The following is a 23,502-nucleotide window of genomic DNA, read 5'->3' as shown; positions in this document are numbered from 1 at the left end:
CCAAAGGCACATTGACTATATTGTTTTTTTGTTTTGTTTAATAAATAAATATAACAATTAAAAAAATGTTTTACAATATTTATTAAGCTGTTAGGCTTTATGTGGCTCCTGAATTTGAAATGTTGTACAAATAATTGGATTTTAAATTTTTCAATGGAAATCATAAAAATCTAAAATTTAGAATTAAAAAAACAAAAAGAGAAAAAAAAAACAAATGCAACTTTCTATTATGTTAAGATCAACAATTGGTGTTGCCATTGTTGCTTCTCTGGTATCCATTGTTATGTACATACGAAAAAGACACTAGATGAATTTGCACCAATTAGGTACTAAGAGAGATTCAATCAAAACTATGTTCTTTTGCAGATTTTCTTGTGATACATACCTCTTGTCACCTATCTTTATTATGTTTTGTCAACAATACTACAGATGGACATTTAATATCGGTCACAGTGGCAGACCCTACAGTTGCAGGTCATTTTTGTGTGCTGGAGATGAAGACAATTACATCCAATTTCAGCCAAAATATTCAAGATAAAGGTTTCGGCTTCAATTCCTTAATCTTTTCTTTCACTTTTGATTTCTTGTTGTATAAAATTTTGAGTTTTTACTACTTAATAAGGGTGCTTAAATACTTTTGGAATGAAAATTGTTGCACTTTAAAGTATGATACTTGGAAAAATGTGTTTCATATATGAATTTGTATGCATCATTGAATTGGAAGTTTCATATTTGTTATAAGAAAATTTATTTTATGTACAAAAGTAATTATTATTATTTATATGAAGGGAATATTTTTATCTACGTTTCATTTATATCTCAAATACAAGGTATAATAATAATCTTATAAAAATATTATAAATTAATTAAGAAATTAATTCAAATATTTAATCTTATAATATTCGGCAAAATAAAAAAATTACATTTATTTATTTATATGAGTTAATTTATTTGAAAATGTGTTGTATAATATTTTTTTTTTTCAACTGTTGTATGAGTTAATTTATTTGACAATTTGTTGTATAATATCAATGTTTTTAAACTACTTATAGTTTTGAAATGATATTGATCATTTTATACTAGTTGTTAATACCATGGTTAGGGTTACAATTAAGTAAAGAATTTGGGTTATGATCATGCTTTGGATTAGGGCTAGGTTATGATCATGCTTTGGATTAGGGTTCAATTTGGTTTAGAGTTACAATTATGGTTAGAGTAAGGGGTTACAACATAGTATCATGATTAGAGATACAATTTTAATTAGGATTAGTGTTAAAGTAAGGATGGGGGTTACGTTTAGTTTTATGGTAAAGCTAGGGTTTTTATTATTAGTCCCTGCCTTATATAAGGCAGGGAACTAATGTTTTTGTTTACACGCCCCCCCCGTTTCTTTTTTTGAAAAAGCAATCATATTCCTAAAGTTTTGGTCAGTATATTTATAAATTCATTTATAACAACATAAATCTTTTTTTGTGATTGGTCAGATACTATTTTCCTGGCCTTAAATCTTATTTTTTGAATTGGAAAATGTAGAAAAAATTCCAAAAGATAAGGATGTATTTATTGTTCTTGTCAGCAATTGTCAGTAAGTGGAAAGATGAGCAGATTTTGAAATGTGGAAAGATGGGCAATTGTTAGTAATGCGTGGCTTTAAACCAAACCAAACTAGAGCAATTTTAAACCTAAATAAATTCCCCGATTCTTCCAGTAGCCAAGAAACCCCTTTTGACTGGGAATAATAAACACGGGAAACTGCAACATGCAAATGACCAAGGAAATGTGGGAAAATGAGATTAGAGGGATTTTTTGAGCTATGGGACTCGAACCCTGGTTTATGGCACACATGTGCAACATGACAAGGGTGTGGAGAATGTGATGTACGATGAGTTGGGTTTGATCTATGTGGAAATTTCATGGAAGTTTTGTGCCTCTGACTTTTCAAAAGAACCACTAGATTTCTCAAATAGTCTCACGCCACATTTTCATTTACTTTCATAATTAAGACTCAATCACGTGCAATGAGTTGGAACTTTGTGATAAGCATTGCTAATATTGATGAATGCCATGACATCTATTGGCTGTGGGCAACTTTAATGAATTATATCCCATTCATGCTAGTTGAAGCACTACTGTCATGGCATCAAGTTAATGTTAGCATAACAACTTGTTTATGTTACCTCTGTAAATTTTGGAAAATTAGATAATAAAGTGAATGCATTCCATGTAATCTGCATTCTATGTATCATTATGAAACCTTTCTATGTGTCAAGTACGACTCCCAATAAACAAGTCAACTTACTCGACAGACTATATCTCTTATGGTGATTTTGTAAATCAAACCAGATGGCCAACACCACATACAGGTAGCTAATAAGGCTTAAATAGCCTAGATATAATGTTTAATACAGAAATAATGAATTATTCGTAACATATTTTCAGATTTAAAACAACAACCTTGAGATGTCAATTAAGAGGGAATGTTAACTGAAAAGAAACCCATCTATGTTAAGAATGAACCAAGGGGGTATGTTGTTAAGAGTGTTTTATGAACCTTATTATTCTAATTTCACTTTATTATTCTAATTTCCTTCTCTATTCTCTATTCTATCTGAACGCAGCCTCTTCGGCCGTCCGATATCTCCGTGATTTTGAATCTTATTTGCCATGCAATAAGCTAAAATGAAGGATAGCTTAGGTTTCCTATGATTTCCTTGATCCACCTACTACATGCTGATAACTATAACCTTACTATTAACCCAAAAGGTAGGGACTCCAGCTCACAAAGAGCTCTTGTTCTTAAGATTATGATAATGGTACTTGAAAGATTTTACATTTAATTAATAACTAATTATATTATATCATAGTTTTTTAGTAAAATTATTTGATCTATGTTTCACAAAAAACTTATTTTTCTTCTTCAATATAAAAGAAAAATAAAATGAATGGAAACTTAGTATTCATTGTATCTAGGTGATGATCATGGAAGTGAAGCATCACACCTTTCTTAGAGCAAATGCCTCTCTAGTCACAAGAAACCTAAAGCTTACCAAGCAAAGTTAGATTAAAAAACTCCTTCTAGACGTCTCCTTAGGAATTACCCATCTCTCTTCAATTCAAAATGAGAGAATTTCTATTTAACTTGCATCTCCATCTAGAAGGTCACCCATCCCTCGTCAATTCAAAACAAGATAATTTCCATATAACTTGCAACACTTACAATTTGATGAATGAATGGAAGATTTTAATAACGTCAATGAGACCAATGATTTATAGGACCATGTGCCAGAAAACTTAAACTAACTTTATATTTATTTATAGTTTGTCTCACCTCATCCTCTTCAAGTAAAGTAAACTATGAATGTTTATACTAGCCTCTATGAAGTAAATTATGAATGCTTATAGAGGCCTCCATGATGAACCACAATAGATTATTCACACTCACAATAAATAAATTTGCATAAACTTCTACTCATTGACCTATCTATGACTATTAGTTCACATGATCTTATTATTTTCCGTGAGGTGAACTTTGATGTCCTCCTTATCAATGATATGATATGATATGATAGCTTTTACTACATCTATGAGGCTAAAGTAGCTTATGGGACCCACATGATCACCCCCAAAAATAGGAGACTCCAGAGGTAGAGGTAGGTCTGGTTAACTTGTCTCTTTGTCACAAATTGTTTTGTAATATTTCTATATAACTAGATCTGATGTCACTGTATGTCAAACAATCTTATTACAGAATAAACATGCTTTGTCTGCCCACTCTTCTTTTGGAACTTGTCATCTACCAATTTCACATCACAGCGGGTGTGAACTAGTTTCAAGTGCAGCTAGTGTGAACTAGTTCTGATTGCAGCCAGTGTGAACATGTTCGAGTTGCTTGGACTCGTACTCAGCTGTGGCCGCAGTTTAGGGACGGGGGGCAAATGGGTTTTCGGGTACAGTACAGTTCAAGACAGAAATGAACTACGATTAAGATACTTACGTTTTAGTCTGACTGCCCGGCCAATTGCGGGTCCCGGTAAGAACAGCGAAATTTGTGCTGTTCAGAATGAAAGCGAAACCATATTAAAGAATTTTTTCACATGAAAGGATATTAGATTCTTCCGGTTAGGTGAGCTGCATCCAAACAAGAAAAATGATAGGATGTAAGGCATGCTATTGGAAGTTGAGATGGGCGAGAGAGGCACTGAACAGTTCATTCCAGCTTATCGCCCTTTCATGTTTGCGATCTTACCAGAGGCATCATTCCATTCCTCTGTCATCATATCACAAGAGACGCAGTTTTTAGCGTAATGACAGATATTTTCTTCAATCAGTGCCATCGCAGAAGTGGGTTTTCGAATAATACCTGAATAAATTTGGGTTGTAGAAGAAATCAGCATGGATGACTTTACACAGAATTATCTGCAGTGCAAAATCCCGGAAGCCATGATTATGGATTCACCACCACCTGATTTAGTCCTTAGGCCCTTTGGATTTCAGATTGATTCGATATCATCCAACGGTGTTTCAGGCTACCTTACTATCACAGAAAGCTGTTGTCAGGTGTGATTCTCATCCCTTTACTGTTTCATTCTCTGTCAATATATACATTTATAGGTGGGATGCTTATTATTATTATTTTTTTTGTAGTTCTGTCTTGGTGGATCATATTTTCTGATGGGTAGCGATTGGGATTTTAAAAAACGAGCTTTGGGCACTGTGTTTGTAAGCAATAAATTGTTGGAATGTCAAATGGTTGTTGAAGAGAGATTAGTGTAGTGCCGTTGCATTTTGACGACACATCTTAAGATATAAGAGCCTTCTAAAATACTGAAAGTAATGTGCGTATTGGTTCAACACGTTGATATTCATTAATAATCTGCTGTTAGCTCCTCTGTAAAATTAATGGAACAAAAAGTTGTTTTCAGGTAAGGGCCGTGAGAAGAGAAAATTGGGAGGGAGGCCTCCTTTGTGCTTTAGTAGGGGAGGAACAGGTTTTAACGCCAAGGCATTTAGGTTACGTATACCCCTTAGTTTTTAGTACTGTCAAGTGCGTGGGATTATCCTGCATGCCGAAATGCTTCTTTCCCAAATTAAGTAGGTAAATCTGAAAATCCTTTGATCGCACTTTTTGCCAAGCTTGGAAGAAAACCAAACCTTTGTAATGCTCCGAAGTTGGGAGTCTAGCCAATAACCTTGCGATTCATATTAATAGATGACAACTACAAAGTACCGGGGCAATTAATTGTACAATAGTTTTTTATGCAAATACAAAAACTATCTTTAATAATATAAAAAACATGTCATCTCGACTATTACGTTCTAACCTTTCAACCTCATTGTTTCCACATATTATGCATGCGGAAGGCTCCAAATCTTCAAAAAGCCTACGCACACTTGATCTACAAAGGCTATATACATAAATTTCTGTCTAATGGTCTCATCTTGACAGAATGCAGTCTCAATATAATCTTCTAGATACAACTGTGTATGAATTAACAGTTGACACACAGTTGCCTCCATGGAGTGTTAAAGGCTGGCAAGATGTCTTTGTGGATAAAAATCTTCTATTAGTTAAAAAAGTCTTTAATAAAATTTTCAAATTTTAAATTGACTTAATTTTGAAAAAAGAGCATTACATAGAATATGCAAATGTGACTCATATTATATGTGAAACAGAATTTTATTGCCAGGTTGACAGTTGTCTGTCCAGAATATGCAAATGTGGCTCATATTTTATGTGAAACAGAATTTAATGGGCAGGTTGGTAGTTTTCTTGTCCAAAATAAATCAGAGCACAATTCATTGAGTCAAATTGTATTGAAAAGGTAGGAACTTATACTTATCGACTTTTAAGTTAGTTTTGATTTCAAGTCCTTTTCTCTTTGGTGCTGGCAAACTAGTATTTTGGCCCTTTGGATTATACATCGGCTGGGCGATGTAGGTATGTATTTTGGATTGGGAAGTTATAAGATTTAATAATCTAGTTACTGTGTAGAGTTTTTTATAATAGTTGTGTGAGTTATTTATGATGTTTTTGATTAAATTATATAATTTATCAGTAAAATAATAGAATAGAATAAAGTTTCTCTTATAAACCGTAAAAGAATGGGGTAATTTGATGTTTTAAGCTTTGAAGATGGAATTATATAATATTAGTTATGCTTATATGCTGGTGATATCAGATTGATGCAGTGCATGTTCCTAATACATGGTTCTAGAATTTGTTTGATGCCATATTGGTATCACACAGAAGTCTAAAATAGACATCTCTGGATTGGTTGGTTTAAGATTCAGTTATGGGATTAAATGATTGTATTGATTGTTCATTATTTTCTTTTTTTAAGTGATTTAGCTCAGCTTGTGTGATTTATGCACACAGAGTAACATGATCGTTCTGATTCTAGATACTAATGTTGAAATGGTATTATTTGTGTTTATTTATTGGTCGATTATATGGTGTGGTGCAAACTTGATGACAAGTGGTTCATTCTGTAGTACATCATGTTGTGACCAGATGGAAGTCTAATTTAAAGTCTAAATTTATATAGTGCATGCCTGTAATTTATCAGGATCAGTTGGTCTAAGATTGTATAAATGCTTGAATAATGTTATCCAGTCATGAGATAAAACGAGTCTAATGATTGCCTGCAATTTTCATAATCCAAGAGTTTTAACTGAATTTGCCTGAATTATGATTCTAAATGAACAGCCTTTCAAGGTGCTTCACGGAGGCGTGACATCACTTATAGCAGAAGGGCTGGCAAGTATTGGAGCTCATGTTGCCTCTGGATATAGGAAGATTGCTGGTATAGAGCTAAATATCAACCATTTGAAAGCAGCTCCTCTGGGAACGGCTGTCTATGCCTGCGCAATGCCTATTACTTTGGGCAAAAGAATTCAGGTTGGCATCTCGATCTTTAACCTTAATGTTCAGGAAGTTCTTGATATGTTCCTAGTTTTTCCCAAAAATATTATAGAAATTAAATCACATTTTCCCCACTCAAATCTTCTTTCCCCTGGCTTAGAGAATAACCACAGACAAAAGGATAATGCATTTAAGAAAGACAACCATAGGTATATTAATCTCAAAAATGTTGAGGCAACACAGTAGCAGAAGAAACTATATCTATCATTCACTATATGATAAGCATCTAGGTTTGTGTCTATGATTCCCCCAAAAGAAAGAAAGGTGTAACAGAGTTATATATGACAATGTTCTGTACCAAATTGTACAGATATTATGTAAAGCTTCACATTAATCAGGACAACTTCTTGTCTTATTGATTATTTGGTCTTTTGCAACAGTGAAGGTGCCAATTAATAAGCATCTTTGAGCTTCAAAGATTGAATGTTCAATTCTTAGCTGTTACAATAATCTTGAAAAGTTGTTATGGTAAACTTTAAAAGCCTTTCAGCCTGTGGCTTGTAGCAAATTGGGGTACGTCTGTGCTAATAACCCAAATTTCTTGTCCTGGCAGACAGCCTTGATTTATTTTCTGCAATACAGATTAGGTTTTAGTTTTGGCAACCTGGATGCACTACATTGTATTTTAATGGGTGGTAGAGTGCAACTCCTGTATGAATTCAGTGGAATAGAAAGACCTTTGTAATTGCGTATCTGATGCAAGAGCATCCCTGGACGGTTGGAAGTTGGATCAATCAAAAATATTTCCTTTCAATTCTTGTTCTGTTTTCTCAGTTCTGGTGGTTTTAGGTAGCAATTGTTCCAGTTGGCTCGTTATTTTTATGCGATTCTTATGGAGTGTTTTAAACATCACGATGATCCTATGTCTAGCTTCACAGCTCAATCTGTTCTTTCCTTGTGAAGTTATCTTATGAGTGGTCCGGTCCTATATTTGTTCTTCCTGTTCTAATGACTAGGTTGAAAAGATTTATCTTACGATGCTACTTCACGATCCATGATGATTAGTGACACATTGTTCGAGGCTAATATGTTTGTGTTGAACCTCCATGTACAATAACATGACATATCAACCTTGTCTGATGGAGTTCTTATGGATTTGGGTCCTGCCTATATGTCATGCCCAAAATTTCAGGGCAAAAACACAACTACAGAATTTTTTTTGAAAGATAATCATGGGGAAAATCACATCCGGACTTATACATCATCAACTAGGTTAAGGAATAGCTAGGAGTTGGAACACAACTATTTTTTTTGAAAGATAAACAAAATACGTAATGACATGTGCATGCTGCAACAAGGTTACGGAATGGAAAGGTGTTCAGAATACATCTATTCTGGGTCTTCGGGTAACAATTACGTTATGCAGGTGATACAACTTTAATCACTAAACTGAAAGTGATCCTTTAGATTGGTTGACCTTTAGGACATAGTTGATTTAATTTATAATTCTAGTTGGTGACATAGTAAGAAGATTCGTTTCATTTGAAACTCTAGTATCCAAGAATCAAATCCATACACCTATCAGATTCCAACCTCTATATAACTTATTTTTATAGTATATGTTTTGTACATGCATTCAACTTATAAACTTAGGATACATTATATAATACCTAATTACAAGGTTCTTAGGTGGTTAATTCATACATATTTGCCTCTCTATTTTTACATATCGTATTTACATATGTACAGTTTTCTGTCCTCCAATGCTCATTAAATAATGCATGTATTTATATCAATTATTCTAAGTGTATACCGGGTTTTGAATAGTATGCTAATAACATGGATGTCAATATTAACATATGGTACAAAAATAGAACATGTCAAAGTTGGACTTAAACAATTTTGACATGACGATAAACAATTAATCACTCTATTCTCTGATTTACTAATCCATGAATAATATTAAATTCATTTCCTATTCCTAACTATATCCATAAACTCCTAACTTTTAAACACACTTAATATTATTCCCAAAAACTCCTGTTTACCTAATACAAAACCCTTCGCTATTATCCACTATCACACCCTTTTTCCCAAATCCTAACTACATTCTTTAAAATCCATACTTGATTTTCATTTCATCCTACACTCTTTAACGTTCTACTCTGAAGCGCTCAACACTTCCTTGGGTTCACTTCCTAAGCGCCTAGGCTCATGTGCCAAGTTCCTTTATCCCTAGTGAATCATACTAGCTCACTTCAATCCATGCGTGATTGGGCGCATTAACCAAGTTAACCATGGCTGACCATTAATCTTCCAACTTGGCCAAATCGCCATGTTCTTTGGTTTTAATGCATCCTAGCTTCCTTGGAAATTGGGGTGGTGGCGGCCTGTCCTAGGATTTTAGGATAGTGCCCTCCTGATTAGAAAAGGGAAGTTTCATGTGCCTAACAAGGGCCTTTGGTATGCGTTTTTGGGCAAATTGATGGGAGTGGGTTGGTTAGGAGGGTAAAGGGGTCACTTTTATAAATATGCACTTTGTTATATTACGTACCACACTAAGTTTTATATGTGATATATGGGTGTGGTTAGTATACGTGTTTTTGTTTAATATATTTATTATTTTTGTGAGATACTAACATGTCTTCAAGTACAAGCAATTTATATTGTATTTCTTTTTGAAAATGAGAACTTGTGACATAAGGTCACATGATTTATATGGGTCTTCCTAATCACATTTTTATGCATAAGTTACTTCTAATTAGTTATTGTTTATATATATATATATATATATATATATATATATATATATATATATATATATTTTTTTTTTTTCTTCAGACAAGGTACTGAGGAAAAACCCAAGAAAACAAAATGCAACAAATAACACACCACAATATTTACAACACAACACATAATGCATAATTATATTTCTCCATGAACATAGATTCAACACCATAATGCAAGCTTCAATGAGAAACAATGGCATGAACACCAACCTTGAATCCAAGCAAATGGTAATGATAGTTGTTGAAGAGCTCCCTTCCTTAGCTTTTCCCTCCAAAACCCTAATTGTCTTTAAACTGAGAGAGTGGGTGAACACTCTACTAGTTTGTCACAAGCCCTCTAAAAAGTCTCCTCAACTATCCCACCCACTATCACATTTTTGGCAAAAACATCAAGCCCCTATTTCTTACACTCTTGTCCCTGCCAAAATTGCAACTTTGACTAATTGGAAAAGTGGGGGTAAGATCATGGGATAACCCCATTTCGAATTGGTTGAAGAATGCATTGTTTAAGAAGTCGCCTAAGTTAGCTAGGCACTTAAATGGTTAAATTTAGACACCTAACATGTAATACTATCATGTGGGTGGCTTATTTTCACAAAAATAGCACTTTGGGACCACATTTAGGCCCTCTAAAATCCTTGTTAAGTTTGAATTCGAAATTCACATGATGGTGACCCATCCTAACACTCTCCCAAGTGAGTTTGCTCAAGTGTAGAATGAGGATTGATTTTTAGGTTAAGTGGCCTCATTATCAAAAACCTAATTGACATGTCATCTACGCATAGACAATTACAAGTGTCAAGTGACACATTAAAACACATTACACATTGCAATGACATGTCCCTAATTACTCATGAATTTAAATTTATCACATACACATGCAAACACACATTTACAAAATAAACACATCACAGCGAGGTTTTGAATCTTCCAAAGATTCACCTTGGCTATATTGTGTTCACATAAGTTTGGGCCTTGTTTCCCCGATTAGATTCCATGGTTCAATTTCTTGCACACTAAACTCGAGCATTAGTAGTCCAAAGAAAATCATATAAAAAGACATGTATATATGCGCATGACAATTGAATATTGCATAATTCACATTAATTAGCATATTCACTTATCACATTTAACTTTCCTTTCTAAGCATTTTGATAGGAAATATTCAAAAACATTGAAATATCAAAATCTGCATATCTTAACCAAATTAACATTTTGAATATCATCATAATCCATTACCTATCATAGTAATGAAATATTGAATCCATAACTATTAAATCATCAAAGTCTATAAAATAGGTCTTAGCACATAACATGGGTGCAAATTACCAAAATGTAAACATCACAACTAGTATCTCACAGTATCCCATTATCATTAAGAGATAAAACATAATAAGGTATATGTCTTTAAAATCAATTATGTCAGGTAAGCAGGATGCTTGCATAATCATGTCAACATAGGTCCAAAATCAATCATTGGATACAACCATTACATTTATAATCTATCCTACTAGAACATCAACATATTGATTTATCCTCCCACTACATGCACAATAATTGACTCATTACGTACACATCATACTTAATCAGACCATGCTGACACTTACCCAATTCCAGTAACAACTTCCTCTCACAAGGGTGAGTGTTGAATCATCCTAATAGAGCATAAGATACTATGAAGTCCTCTACATAGTTTGGGGCTAGTACCATGACATCCCAAGCCTTAATTCAATAAGGTCTCAACATATCAACCTAATATAACTGAAACATATCATCTTACATCCCTAACGTTTCTTAGCTTTCTATCACATCCATGACATTTAGGATTTATAATAAGACACTAGAGAAGGGGCCTTACACTATATGTTGTAATACATTTTTTTTTCAATGGAAGGATTTGTGATCAGATAAGCTGACTTTGGTTGGAAATCTTGTATATAAGTAGAGTCGTAGTTCTTGTTTAGAGGTGTTAAGGAAGTAATCACGAATTGGAAGATGATGAATCAGGAATGACTGGGAATAAGGCTTGTGTCATAGTAATGAGGTATGTTTGTTGTCAATCTGGAAACTGCATCTTGCAGGCCAATTGAATGAAATCTAATGTTTTTCTATTTGCTGGTGTGGAAATATTTGCCATTGTTATTTTCGTTGGGTTGTCTCTAGCTGCAAGGTAGGACAGTCTCCTTTGGGGAATCCCCCACCTTGACTGCGTCAAGTGGTATCAAAGCACAAGTTGTGATTTCTATGATTGCAAATCTGAGTTCCCGAGCTTACAAAGTTGCAAATTTGTTGTTTGTGGGGTGGCATAACTTGGGATTTGACCTACCTCCACAAAGGACTTGCACAAGGAGGTTTGAAAGAGGGTTTGTTTCTACTTATGCACAAAAATGGGAGTTTTGACAATAAGATCGATCAGATTAGTGTTACCAGCCTTGGACTCGGCTCAGACTTGATCAGGCCCAAATTGGGCTTGGACTTGGTCTCGGTAGATGGACTCGGCAAGGACTCGAAAAATTAAAAAACCCATGAAATTCAAAGATTTTTAAGGATTTTAAGTTTTTTTCTTGCATCATATAGCCAATTAATATCAAATACACAATAATTGAGATAAATATAAGCTACTTTGCACACATATACAACTTTTCATAGATCACGCAAGTATAACTGCAAATTTTTGAAAGAAATTACTTAAAGTTAAATTGAATAACATAATAGAAATCTGAAATATAGTGTAACTGTCAAATGTCTACAATATCCATAGAATAATAAAAAAGGCTCATAGAGCCTATGTCTTGCTACGGGTAGGCCTAAGATAGGTCATGGAAGACTTTAGAGCCATCCTCTCTCCCTTTGTGTGAGGTTGAGCCTTAGTGAAATGCTCATCATGATCATCCTCATCCTCATACTCATCCTCATAATCCTCATCATCAGAGTCGCATCCATTACTCTCGGCCTCAAGGTCCTGCACTGGGTCTCCTCATGCTCTAGCCTCCTCCACTACCATCACTGCTGTCGAATCCCAATACCCCAATACTTTTCCATCAACTCTTCTTTCTCTATTCTTTGTGTTTGCAAGTGATGGAATGACCTTTTTAGGTCTTACTCATGCTTAACATACCAAAAAAAACATAAAAAATTTATTTTTTTGTCCTTTCTAGATGTTGTTTGCTGGCCGAGTCAGGCTGATAGGACTTGGCGAGTTAGTTGAGTAAGCTGACTTGGTGAGAGTTAGCAAAGACTCGGCTAGGACTTGGTCGAGTCCAAGTCCTAAGGTAGTTTGCCTCGTTTTGCTTGGCTCGCCTTGGGAATTGTAACACTAGATCAGATTGCGTTCTTGAGTTTTGAATCCTAGAAACCTTGGTTGTGGGGTGGAAGAGTTGGACTTGACCTACAATTGCAGATTTTTGCACAAAGGAAGCACAAGAGGAGTTGTTGGATTGGTTGGTGGCCTGATTAGTAGTTGCAAAAGGCTTTACAAACCCTTGATTGGAGGCAAATTGCAAGACTGTTGGTAGATCGCAAGATTGGGTTAGGCAATCAATACTTGGTAGTCAGATTGTCGAAGCCAAGGAAGCTATACCTGAGATTTGCCAAGATGTTGCTTAGAAAGATGAACTCTAGGAGGTTGGAACATATGATGGGGGAGTTTAGAAATGAGATGAGGACTGAGATTCATAATGCTTTGATTGGATTTAGGAGGAATCCTAAGACTGAAGATGAATATGAAGTTGTTGAAGATCTTGAAAATGTTGAAGAATCCCTGCCGAAGAAGAAAGATTATTGAGAGCTATGACACAAATTGGTAAGAGTCATCGAGTAGATTATCTAACTTTTCTGGTTCTTTACATTTTGAAGATTTGATAGACTGTATTAACGAATTAGAAGATTACTTTGAGCTTGAAGATGTTAAGGATCCACAAAGGTTTAGGTTAGCACAAACTATTGAAAAGTTGCGCGGCCTTATGGTAGAAAGAGTTACAAAAGGACAAAGAGGATAATGGTGAACCCAAGCTTACTAGGGGGAGAGTTATGTTTTCTAGACTTAAGGTCAAGTTTATACTAGAGGATTACAAATTGGAATTGTTCAAGAATTTGTAGAACTTGTAGCAAAAGTATTTGAGTGTAAAAGAGTACACGAAAGAGCTCTACAAGATGACAATCAAATATGGAGAAAGTGGCTAGATACTTCAATGACTTGAGACTTAACATTCAAGACGAGATAAGTATGTTGAGAATAAGTGCAATTGAGAATGCTTATCAGTATGCTTTGAAGGCTGAAGATAAGGTGAAAAGAAAACAAGGCAACCCTAGGGGAAGGGATAAAAGCAAAGAGAAGTTAGTAATTGAAGAACTTGATGAGAAGATTCTTAGGAGAGGCAGCAGCAACAAAGAGTTCAAAAGTACTTGTTTCAAATGTGGTAATGTTGGACATAGAGCTTTCCAACGTTCGAAGGGTTTTAGCAGGTGCATGCGTAAAAAAAACCTAGTGGCACATGAGGAATAGGCTGAAGCTGAACCTGTTAAAGTTATGGTTGCACCTGAGATGGGGTAATCTCTGATGTGTTAGAGAGTTATGTTGAGCAACAAAGAATCTTAGCTTGTTTAAAGAAGGAATTTTTTCTGAACTATTTGCAAATCTCAAGGGAAATGTTGTAAGGTGATAATGGATGGTGGTAGTATTGATGACCTTGTCTAAGAAGAGATGGTACAAAAGCTTGGATTAAGGAGACTTAAACACCCTTATTCACATGAGGTTTGTTGGTTTCATGATGAACATATGGTGGAAGTTAAAGAACAGCGTTGGGTGAAGTTCAACATTGGACCTTGTATGGATGAGTTGTTACTTTATGTGGTTAACATGAGTGCTTTCCATGTTTTGTTAGGAAGACCTTGGCAATATGATGTAGGATCTATACATGATTGTTGAATAAATGTAGTTACTATTGAGAAGGATAGAATAAAGTTCGCTTTAATTCCTTTGAAGGAGGAAGGGAAGAAAACTAAGAACTTGAGTATGATGAAAACTTACACCTTACGAGATTAGACTATTGTAGATCAGAAGATGAAGGATACACAATAGGTGGTTGAAGAGGTAACTGAGGTTGAAATTGAAAAAGGATCTTCTTATCAGATCTAAGGAAGGGAAGTCAAGGGAAGTCATTAAATTATGACATGGGTAAAAGGAAGTAGACATTGATTTTTGGCTGGTTGAGTAACAAAGGTAGAAGCAATTTATGTAAGTTGGATGATTAGAGAAGAGGTAATGAAAGCAATAACAGAGTGTTAATGAAGAGGGGTGGTATACTATTGGGTTTATGAAGTTTGGATACAACAACAATAGGAGTAGCCATTTGCAGATCATGACTATTGTAGACAAAGAAGATATTTGGATTAAGAATGAGCATGGGATTTATGTTTTGAATCCTATCAGAAGTTCATAAGTTCCTCTTATGGAACATTTTCTATTCACCTAGGATGTCTAATGCAGGAGCATCATTGGGCAGTTGGTAATCTTGCATTAACCAAAAACATTTTCTTTCTGTTCTTGTTCTTGTTTCCCAGTTTAGATGTCTTATGTAGCAATCTTTCCAATTGGCTTGTTATCTTATGCAATCCTTATGGAGTGTTGTAGACATTAGGATGATCCTATGTCTAGCTTCACAACTCGATCTGTTCTTTCCTTATGAAGTTATCTTATGATTGGTTCGGTCCTATATTATTCTTTCTAATCTAATGGCTAGGGTGGAAAGATTCATCTTGCAATGGCATCTGACGATCCTCGATGATCGGTGACACAATGTTCGAGACTGAAATGTTTGTGTTAAACTGTCATGTCCCCTCTTTAGCTTTGTCTAGCAGTGACATGAAAGTTAACCTATTATGGAGTCTCGTAGGCTGGCAATGGTGATCAGGAACTCAGTCAAGGTTTTTAGCATTCGGATTTGGTATTACAGGCAGTAGTATATCAATTGAGAGCAGTTCCTTGAGGTAGTTCCTTGATTGTAGGAGGACATTCCTACCTTTTAGGAGGTGGTGACGTCTCCAGAGTTGAGGTTCTATGAGATCACCTCCCGGTCTTTTCAAGAGATTTTGGGTGTGTTCCCTATTTTTTAGGAGTATCCCTAGATTTGAGGGTGAGACTGCTAGTTGGCCTAGGTTGTTTGGCATTAGTCACTGGCAAGTGACAAACTCTGTTTCATGTTTTAGAGGTGTTTGGGTTGTTCCTTGGCTAATTGGGAAATATTTTTATATATTTAAATATTCTCCTAAGTTAGCATTTTAATAATTTAAATAAGGCTAAGTGTTTAGCCATTTTGGAGTAATAAGGAGTTTTCTGGCTCCATTTGGATCGATTTGCCTATGTGTGATAGCTCGTTGGAAAGAGCTCAGTCTCTACTATTTGATTATCATTTGCCGAGACTTATTTGATGCTTGGAGCTATTTGTTATTAATAAAGTAATGATTTCCTTCTATTTGGACACCTTTATTGGGAAAATAATGTTATATTATAAAGTTCAAATGAAATCCACTTTAGGGTTCTTTTAGGGTTCGATTTGTCTCGGAGAGGGGATATAAGGAGATGGTAACCTAAAGGTGAGTATCTTTTATCATTTTGTCAACCTATTTTGGACACCATTGCTTTGGAAGAGCATTCCTTACCTAGGACGCAAACCCTAGTGTTGAGAGCAGATTTGTTGGGACGTAGACCTCAACAAGATCAGATTCGAAGGTTCTTGTGCATACAGTTTGATCAAGGTAGAGGATCAATTTTTAGTATTACAGTCACACTTTGCAAGCAGTGGATTTTTAGGGAAGGCGGCCACTTTGGTTCAGCCTGGTGTTTCTTTATAGCAGCTCACGTGAGGAATTCTGGGGTGTTTATTTGTAGCAGATTGGATTTGTTTTATTGCAGCAGCTTTGGCTTTATCATTTGAACTTGTTTCACTGTAGCTGGTTCCCATCTTCAGCGGGCGGCAACCTTGTTTGAAGTACATCTATATGGGTACTATTCTGAAATAAATCAGGCTCTGTTGGTACGGTTTTAGAATCATTTCCAGATTAGTATGTATTGCTGCATATGATTTCTATTACTTCTGTTTTATGAGCCACTATTATTTATTCATTGTAATACCTTTATTCTGAAAAATACAAAAAGAAACAATATTCTTCTGCAACTTTTGTCTAGCTCTATAAGATCAAAGAAAAATCTATAGGAAAATATAATTTATATAATCAAACATTATAGCAGCATCAGAGCAAATATCCATTTGGGAAATTTCATAAACCTCTGTGTATAGTCACTTGGCATATCGATCTGATTGAGTTCTTATGGATTTGGGCCCTGACCTAAATGTTGTTGTACATTTTCGTCATTGTAATGATTCATGATCAGATAAGCCGACTTGTGGTTGGCAATTTTGGATATAAGTAGGGCCGTAGTTCTTTTTTAGAGGCAGTAAGGAGTAATCACAAATTGGAAGGTGATGAATTAGTGATGATCAGGAATAAGGCTTGTGTCCTTAGTAATGAGGCATGTCTGTTGTAAATCTGTAAACTAAATGTTGCAGGTCAGTTGAATGAAATCAGCTGTGTTGCCTTTAGCTGCGAGGTAGGAGAGTCTCCTTTGGGGATTCTCCTGCCTTGACTGCGTCAATATCAGCTGACAGTAGATTGAAGTGAGACTGGTACTATTTAACAACTAAGTTGTGTAAGCTAGGAAGGAGAAGAACTTTATTTATACTATTACTGGCTTCATGTTTTAGATCATGTTAGCTTTTTAATGGCTAATTAGTAAACCTAGATGCTATAAAGAGAGCATAAATTCTTTCTAACATTCTGATTGATAATAATGGTCACAATTGTACTCTCAAACTTTCCTCTTGTTGTATTAACCTTTTTGTAATGAGATTCTAGAGGTATGTATGCCAATGTCCAGGCATGCTCAAAGCAACAGACCAATAAATTAAATTTCCTGGACATTGCCGTGGAACTCTATTAATCCATCACAAATTTACGTTTATTTATTGATCCATAAATTGAGGGGTTGATCCTTATCCTTAATATTAACTACCAATAAATGGTTATACATATCAAGTGTGAAGGCACCAGCTTATGGTGACAAAGAACCAAAAAATATAAAAATCTGAACTTTACCCTATTTGATAAACAGGGAGCTCAAGCTTAATCAAACCTATTGCCTATACGTTGAATCATCTAGATATAGCAACTAGCTGCACAAGCTTTGAATATCAGGCAAAAACAAGAGATGATCTTTCCTTCCTCACAGGAATTGAAAGGCCTTTCCTTCTTAGCCACTTATCGAAACCCACCAGTATGGCCTCCCCAATCATATAAATATTGTGATAAGTGCATTTTTTCCCTTAGAAGAACTACCAAATGAACCACTCAACTATAACAAGCAGTGTATGAATCTTTGGCTCCATAATGCATAGGAGAAATATTCCTTATTGAAGCATCTATTTGAAATCTGAAATGATAATTTCTTACTTGCTCTATCCTTTTCATTTTTTTAACTTCAACCCAGTCATTCTTAGATGGGATAAAAAACTGCAACGCCAAGTCAAGGTCTGACCCCATAGATGCCTCTTTTCCATGTTGCTCTTCCTCTGATGCTGGAGAAGCTGAGTTCTCCAACTAAGATTTCAAGATTAGTTTCTTGCTGTTTTGCATCAAGATCCGAATCTTGTATAGTTCTAGGTCCACCTATGTACCTCCAGATTTTTAGGGACCAAATCAACATTTGATTCTGGAAAGGAGCTTCCTTCTCTACTTGAGGAGGGGGATCTATTAGGGACGTTGACCCTTCTTGTTGAGCCTTTTGTGAATTATCCACAATGAAATAATCAAGTGGTTGTAAGGTTCCACACTGGTCCACCAAGTGGGTTTGAAAGGTTTGGGTATGCTTTTTCTTCCCTGCTTAGCAAACTCTTTCTTGAAGTCTTTTATTGCACTGGGAGGCTTGGTGCCCCTGGGGAAAACAGTGTCTGCACCGAAAAGCAATTTTCACTGGATATTTCTCCAACTTCTATTTTCAATCTTAAGAGAGCTTTCAGCTAGAAAGCCCTTAAAGATATCCATCTCCGCACCAAAGCCAAGCATACTTGTTCAGGTTTGTCAAGCCAGTCTCATCTGATAAACAATAAAACCTCCCAAGAGCATTCCCAATTGTTAATATCCGTGGAAGCCTGTAATATTGCAAAGGTAAGTATATCTTAGTAATCTTACCCAAATCAATACAATTGAAAAGGATCCAGTTCAGAGGTTGAAGGTTGGAGGCCAAAATTTTTTTGCCTGGAAAATTATCTTTCAAATTCCATGCTCCAAACTTTTAGCTGAGCTCCTTATCTTTTAAAGAACAAAATTCAAGAATTAAAAAAATCCCGAGCACAAGGATAAATATATCATTTATCCTCCAGATACTATTTCCACTTCTGTAAGATCCACTGATATATTTTGTATAATTTGGGCTACCATTTCTTGAATTTGCAAATAGTTGTATGCTCCAGCATATTTTCTTTGCACTCAACCACCTTATCATATAATCGAAATGACAGAATAACCCCACCCAAGTTGCTGCCACTTTGTGCAAAATTGCCCAGATCTACTAGTTTGCTTGGACTTGGCCTTTCAAGTAATTTCCCCCTTCAATTCTGCAGATGATGGATAAGCCAGAGAGCCTTTCCAAGAAATGCTGCCTGAATCATCAGTATTTTCAACATCGATGTATATGAAAGCCTCAACTTGAACAAATACTTCATTAAAGTGCCTCTTACTGTCAATGGTGCTTTCTTCCTCTCAACTGCATGTGCTGTTCCGTGGGTAGCGTCCTTAGGGCACAGGCTATTACTCTTGTTAACCCTAGATCTTGAGGGAGATACATGACCATCCTTTGAACCCTTAAAGAGACCAGATGAGGTGTTTTCCAACAAAACCAGGCTCTGTGCATTAACATAACACATGACATTCATTGGTAGGAGAGAGAAGCTCCTTTGAGTGGATGAAGAACACATGTTAAATGATGCAAAGGAAAGGGTGATGGACCTTTTACACAAGTTAAGTTACTCAAATTGGCTTCTAAACCCAGTTACTCCCCAAAGTGCTCAAATGGCTTTAAGAGATTCAACCCAACCAAGGTGACTCTAAATACAAACCAATGATGAATTTGAGGTATTTGAGGTATATGATGGTAGATTAAGGTGATTTCAAAGTTTCTTGACCTATCTCCCACTCACAAAGGCAAAAAGACTCAAAACTGGCCTAGAGGCCTAGAAATCAGCAATTAGCCCAGCAGCAACCTTTTTGGTCTTCAAACACAAAACTTTCCCAAAACACATGGAAAACTAAAACCAATATACCCTTTTGGCCATTTAATAACATATCCCAAATTCAGGGATTGGTCTTTTAGACAAAATAGGAGATCTCAGCCTGTACCCCTGCAAATACACTCAAAAGTAGGTGATTTAACAAAGCAACTACCACCCAGAAATATCACCAAGGTCTCAACTCTTGGACAGTCTCAAGAAATGTCCCAAAACCTCTAAATCTAAGAGGAATTAGACCCAAAACACCAGGAACACCAAAAGCCCCAATTTGGTTGCTTCAAACCCTTGTTTTGAGGGTTTCTCCAATCTCATTCTTCCAAACCTTTCCAAGATCAACTGGTGATGATTCACCATTAAATCCACCAGATAAGACTACTCCAATCATAAAAAAGCCACATCTTTCAACCCAAACTCCTGCTGCTACACTTGTGCCATCATTTTCCAAAGGAACACTCTTAGTTCCAGCCTGTGATCACACTTTCCAATCAATTTTCTGTAAGTATCAAGTTAGATTCATATGATACAAGGTTGGTATACATCATTCCATGGATTCTAGGGCTTTGAGTCCATGGGATGGGTGTTAGTTACCAAGAAAGCTTCAAAACAAGGAAAGGAAAACTCAGAAATTCAAACTAATTTGCTGATTATGAAAGTACAGTCATCTAAAATGACTCTCAAACCCTCTAAAACGTGTAACAAAGCCTTCAAATAACCTATTGAAACCTTCCAGAACTGTTCTATGTTAGATCTTTAACCCAAAATAAGAAAATCAATGCAAAACAATGGATTTGCTGATCCAAAACATGTATTTCATTGATTCTTTGTGCTGTCCGTAGACTCCAGGCTTCCTTGCCCGTACAATGGAGTTCCAAATACAAATAACATTCAATCTTAAATTCCCCAACCTCTTCCAATCAGTTTGAGGGAGTAGTTGAGTGTTTTAACCACCAAAACTCCATTTCCCTCCAAAATGACTACTAGCCGTTATGCCTTGAACATTTCAAGTTTTAAACTGTGAAAATAAACTAAAACTTATTAGATTTCCTCACTAAGGTGTCTCCAACTCTTAGAAGGCTTTTTATTATTTATTTAAACCCAACTAACCTCCTAGAACCTCCTAACACATTGGGACACTAATGGTCCAAATTACATTCGTTTAATCCTTTTAAGGATATTATTTCATTCAAAGCCATTTCATGGTATTTAAACCATTATAGGAGCCAATACATCATAGTTGATATGATTTGCATCATTTAGGATCCCTTTGACCTCCTTAGACCTCTGATAGCCATTAGGTGTCTTCCATTCCTTCGTAGTCTTCATGATTTGCTTGTTGTTCCCATGTGCCCCTGCACCATTAAACATAAGTACTTGGGGTTTGACATCCATCCTTATATTATTTTTAACGTAGTACTTTAAGTGACATGTTTCATATGCTGAGAATTTTTATTCATGTCTCTTCTCTCTTTCTAGAATGTACAAGTCTTTAAATAACTGACCATAGGGACAACTCTATCCGCTGACAAGGAGTTGGAAATTGAAGTTGAATTCTAAACAATTTTATCCCTGGTCTACATAACGTTCAACCCTCTCAAGTTAAAGAGGGCATAGTTTGCAGACTCGTCCGGAAGTCCAAAATGTAAAACTTGGCAAAGATTTGGTGGCAATTTGGAAATAACTAAAAATTTAAATCTCTTAAAGAACCATATTTGTTTGTAAAATTTAATTACAAAATATATTAAATTAAAAATTGACATTTTGGAAGAGAAAATGCATGGTTTTATAGCAAAAGAAAAAGTTAAAAACACATTTTAACCCATAGTTTTTGTCTACAAAAGTGCAAGAGTTAAACTTGTGAGTACTCAGCCAAAATTTTGAGAGTACTAACAACTTGGAGAGTACTCAGAGAATTTGCAAACCATGAGAATTCTACAAGGCTCAGTAATCTTCATCAATTTATGTTTGTTTTAGCAATCTTTTGAATATCACCCATAATGTTTATGTGTCCCATAGGGCCCTTAGCCTTAGAAACCACCACATCTGCTAAGACTGCAGGAGTCTTGTTTTTCTCACCTCTCTACAAGGACCATTTTTTGAAGTCATACATATGTACCAGTATGGTTCTTCTGATGTATTTTCCTGTCATATTTGCTTCTATAATTGCTTTAGCCATATCTGTCCTGTATCATTATAATTATAACCATTTAATAATGCCTTTGCAGAAGAAACTGTGCTACAGGGATTTTCTCATACAATTTCCTCCAGAAAATTTATTGTGTAAAATTTCCTGTATAGGAATCATTTATCGATTGTGGAAACTGGTTTTTCTTTTTTTCGTTTTCATAGATTCTTAATATAAATTAATTGTTCAGTTGGATTTCATTTTTCTTTATTTTGCATTGATAGAAACAATGTGGCAGGTATGGGAGGTGAAATTCTGGAAAATTCCGGCGTCAGATGTTTCTTCACGAACAGATTCGTCTACTTTACCCAAGAACTCTCTTTTAGCTGTTTCAAGAGTAACATTTTTAATCGGCCCACCAGTGTCTTTAGGTGCATCTAGAGCCCCAGAAGCTGTTAAAATACCTTCAAGTTTGTAACCAGCATTCAACTAGAAATGTGAAATCGTTGACTTCATCAGCATTCAAGAAAATGTTGTCATCTTAAAATATTTTAAAATTACATTTGAAGCTTTGAAGAGTCCTTATAAAACAATTTACTCAGTTTGTGGCAGCCATGAGACATTTGTGACTTATCGCTACTTGTTTGAGGTACTATTTAGGTCCCCTAATAGGTAAAATTAAATGTTACAGTAGATATAGTGGAGGGATACGTATTTCCCAACTGTTGGGGCCTATTCTTCATAAATGTTCCACTTTTAACTGCAATGCTCATGGGTATGTTGTTTTCTTGTTTGACAAGTCAAAATGGAAGCAGTTCAGATCTGAGGATATGGGGGGATCGCATGAGAATTCTGAGAGCCTTGATTTCTTGCTAGGAGCAAAGAATGAATGTTGCATTTGATCCTTCCATGGAGTTCTCATTTCTTGTTACATTGACTAAATACTTGTGTGTATGGGATAGATGCATAATTACATTATGGGGAAGATCTTCATGAACAAGTAAAGATATAAAAGAGAAGACAATCAGTAATGAAAAATTCCCTATAGCAGGATGAAAATCTTTGCAAACTTATCAAGTCATAGGTGTTAGCGCTACTATTGTAAATGAGAACATAGCAATCGCTCTCACTTAAAGGGGCCATAGAAATATCACCAGTGGTAAGTCTTGTAAATTAGCATTACCTGTAATATATATGGAAGTGTCAACCACAAATTGAAAATTTTAGCTAGACCTGAAGATTTTTCAATTTTATCCTATTATGGATGTTATTCAAGGGGGCCGTATATAATCCGAATCCCTGAGGCAATCTGATACATCAGGTCCAATGTTGTGATTATATATTTTTAACTTATTAAGCTAAGGAAAATTAAAAGAGGTGGTTCAA

General features: G+C 35.4%; 1 protein-coding gene across 1 annotated transcript; it reads left to right on the top strand.

Annotated features, from left to right (window-relative positions):
- Window positions 1–4,169: 4,169 nt before the first annotated feature.
- LOC149567029 (1,4-dihydroxy-2-naphthoyl-CoA thioesterase 2-like) lies at window positions 4,170–23,022 on the top strand. The gene is made up of 3 exons (XM_089820250.1): window positions 4,170–4,557; window positions 6,707–6,898; window positions 22,415–23,022. Exons 1-3 carry the CDS (start codon window positions 4,393–4,395, stop codon window positions 22,592–22,594), a joined length of 537 nt encoding a protein of 178 aa, XP_089676376.1. The 5' UTR covers window positions 4,170–4,392; the 3' UTR covers window positions 22,595–23,022.
- Window positions 23,023–23,502: the final 480 nt, after the last annotated feature.

The sequence above is a fragment of the Cupressus sempervirens genome, chromosome 3 (assembly GCF_028749045.1).
Source record: "Cupressus sempervirens isolate cs-2001-9-10 chromosome 3, ASM2874904v1, whole genome shotgun sequence".
NCBI classification, from domain to species: domain Eukaryota; kingdom Viridiplantae; phylum Streptophyta; class Pinopsida; order Cupressales; family Cupressaceae; genus Cupressus; species Cupressus sempervirens.
Note: the sequence above shows the minus strand (reverse complement) of the source record. Positions and strands in the feature narration are given on the sequence as shown.

Excerpts from the sequence above, each read along its gene's own strand:
- LOC149567029 (XM_089820250.1), top strand. The coding sequence starts at position 4,393 with ATGGATGACTTTACACAGAATTATCTGCAGTGCAAAATCCCGGAAGCC. Across the intron at positions 4,558-6,706 it reads TCACAGAAAGCTGTTGTCAG|CCTTTCAAGGTGCTTCACGG; the intron begins GTGTGATTCTCA and ends CTAAATGAACAG. Across the intron at positions 6,899-22,414 it reads CTTTGGGCAAAAGAATTCAG|GTATGGGAGGTGAAATTCTG; the intron begins GTTGGCATCTCG and ends ACAATGTGGCAG.